Source organism: Helicoverpa zea, chromosome 18 (genome assembly GCF_022581195.2).
Source record: "Helicoverpa zea isolate HzStark_Cry1AcR chromosome 18, ilHelZeax1.1, whole genome shotgun sequence".
Lineage (NCBI taxonomy): Eukaryota > Metazoa > Arthropoda > Insecta > Lepidoptera > Noctuidae > Helicoverpa > Helicoverpa zea.
The window spans coordinates 3,762,478-3,764,964 of record NC_061469.1 but is presented as its reverse complement, the minus strand read 5'-3'; the positions used below and the strand labels follow the sequence as shown (position 1 = coordinate 3,764,964).

At 44.7% G+C, this 2,487-nt stretch overlaps 1 protein-coding gene across 1 annotated transcript; it reads left to right on the top strand.

Moving 5' to 3' along the window:
- The first annotated feature begins 612 nt into the window (after positions 1–612).
- On the top strand, positions 613–1,621 carry LOC124638910. The gene has a single exon (XM_047176059.1). The coding sequence runs from the start codon at positions 868–870 to the stop codon at positions 1,294–1,296; it is 429 nt and encodes a 142-aa protein (XP_047032015.1). The 5' UTR covers positions 613–867; the 3' UTR covers positions 1,297–1,621.
- The last annotated feature ends 866 nt before the right edge of the window (positions 1,622–2,487 follow it).

Here is a 2,487-nt window from a genome sequence, read left to right as displayed (position 1 = left end):
GTCGACAGCTCGTTCCCGGTAGTACATAAACCTGAGTATTGATTTTTACATTTTACATAGATGCCTATGTATTAACATTCGAGCATGAACTGTCCGTAAAACGATGAGCCTCGAAACTGTTTCATTTTTCAGTTGCGTAAATGGAACTGAAAAATGAAACAGACTCTGTCTATATTTCAGTTTTTGTTCACGTGAAACCTCTCCTATTACGTTTGTTGAGAGCTTTAAGCTGAGAATGTTCAGGAATTTGCTTTATTAAAACTATCAGTGTACCTACATTTAGATTTCAGCCGGTTGTTCACAATCTCTTTGTTCCGATCTCTTTGTTTATTCGACCAATGCTGTCGCATAATATATAGGTCATGTTAAGGTGTAATTACCGATAGGAACTAAGATGTCAGCGCATCTGTCCGTGTATTCAGCGCGGACTTGGGAGACAATGGACTACAGGACATTGATTACGCACGTTAGACGTATCTATTGTTTTGTTTACATTCGGTGCGATCTGTAGCTTAATTACACGACGTCGGCACCTTGAGACGAGGCATGTAGCTTCACCTGAGCGGCAGATGCGTCGCAGCTGCCGGCCGGGCTAGTCCTCTCGCCCGCGCGCCCCGCGCCCCGCGCTCCCGCCGGTCCGCGCAATCGCGGCTAACAGTTTTATTTCCTCGAATAAACTTTATCAAACAAAGCGTGCGTGCCCCGCGCGCCCTGCATCTGCTCGCCCAGCTGTTCCCGCTGCAGCTGACCTTGCCGTCTCGCTCTAGCGTTCGCTACGCCCCGCCCCCTGACAGAGATAGCAAGTCTCGGTGTAATCGCGGGGCCCTTCAATTCCCAGTGCATAGCCCATTCGCAGTTTGTGTTTCGATGCCGTCGGGCAAACTGATAATGATGAACAAGCGTAAGCGCGACGATACCGGCGACCGCCGCGCTAAGCGTCAACGCATTCGCAAGCGTTCTCGCAGCGAGCCGCTGAGGAACGACTCCGTTACTGCTGAGAAGAGGGAGGCTCTCAAGCGTCTGTTCGGGAGAATCTGCTCCGTGGAGATGGACGACAACCAGCGCGTGTCGGACGAGGAGGAGGAGTTGGCGTACGAGCTGCTGCGCGAGCAGAACGAAGACCCGCTGCTGGATGACGTGCCGGTGGACATGGACCCGGAGCAGCTCGGGTTCCTGGTGTGTGCTCAGGAGACTCTGCGCTTCCTGCACGGGCGTGGCATCTCGTTCGAGCACCCGGTGTTCGCGCGCCTCCGCCTGCGCCTGCTGCAAGGGATCGGCGAGATTGGGGTTGCCTGAGTATTGCTGGGCCCTGAGCCCGCCCGCATGTAAACTCTCCGCAACCGATGTCTTCGTTTCGGCCACTTCGTTTCGGATCACTTCCTCGTGTGTTTCTTTAACCCTGTGCCCCGTGACGTTCTTTCTTCGGAGTTGTTTCTATCTTCATGTTAAGGTTCCGGCAAATCAAGTCAAAATAAAGACTCTATACACATTGTGGCGTTTAAAAGCAACAGGTGTCCCGCTTGGGAATTCTAGTCACTATCTAGTCAAATTTTACGTATTATATGTGTTAAGAAATTTACTCTATTGATGTATAACGATTGAATAAATCGTCTCTATGGAATTGGTGTTCAATTATTTATCTCCCAATTGTTTTTGTTGTTGTGCCAGTTTTGTTTGTGTTTATTTGTTTACGTTATTATCAGTAAGGCTACGAAACTCGTAAGTCAAATTGGCTTACAAATAATACACAAAAGCCAGAGACAAAACCTTTTTCAAAACGTTTGTTATTCTATCTTCGAATTTCAAAGTTACCTTTTTCACTACATTCCTTTGTTTGCAACCCGATGCAAAATATCTGACAACCCCTTTTGTTTTACATTTTTATGTAACACTCGTACAGAACTTAGCATTCACTTAATGAATAGAGCTGAGCGAACACACTAGCGAATGACATGAATGCTTTAGTTTTTATGAAAATTCACCACGGAGTTACTATCCGTATTCAAATTCCCTTTTCAATTTAAATAATAACATCCCTTCTCATTCATAAAAAGTAACGAGTACACTTCCACTGATACAACCCAAAACTTACTGAAATAAAACAAATTCACAGTAAGATTCAAGTTCAAAACTTAGTATTGACCTTAAAATTATGTAATCACCCCATTACCCCAGTGTAAAAGGGGACTTCATTCAGTCATTCAAGTGAGCAAGAGGCATGTGAGCACCTGCTTAACCCCTATATTATAACAAATGACAGTTGTAAACTTACTAAAGCATTGTAAATACAAAAAACTTCAACGGAGGAATTATGGAGATCATAACTAAATAGCGGTCACATTCTATTCTAATCTTATTTGGAAGTCAAAATCGTGTACAAATAAAATGAGTTTGGAAAATCTTTCAAAGTTGGCACTGTTCAGGTGATAGGCTTTTGTTTTCATTGCTGTATTGAAAAAGCTAGTTAGAAAATGGGATAACCTTTAA

Coding starts and splice junctions, on each gene's coding strand:
- LOC124638910 (XM_047176059.1), top strand. CDS start 868: ATGCCGTCGGGCAAACTGATAATGATGAACAAGCGTAAGCGCGACGAT.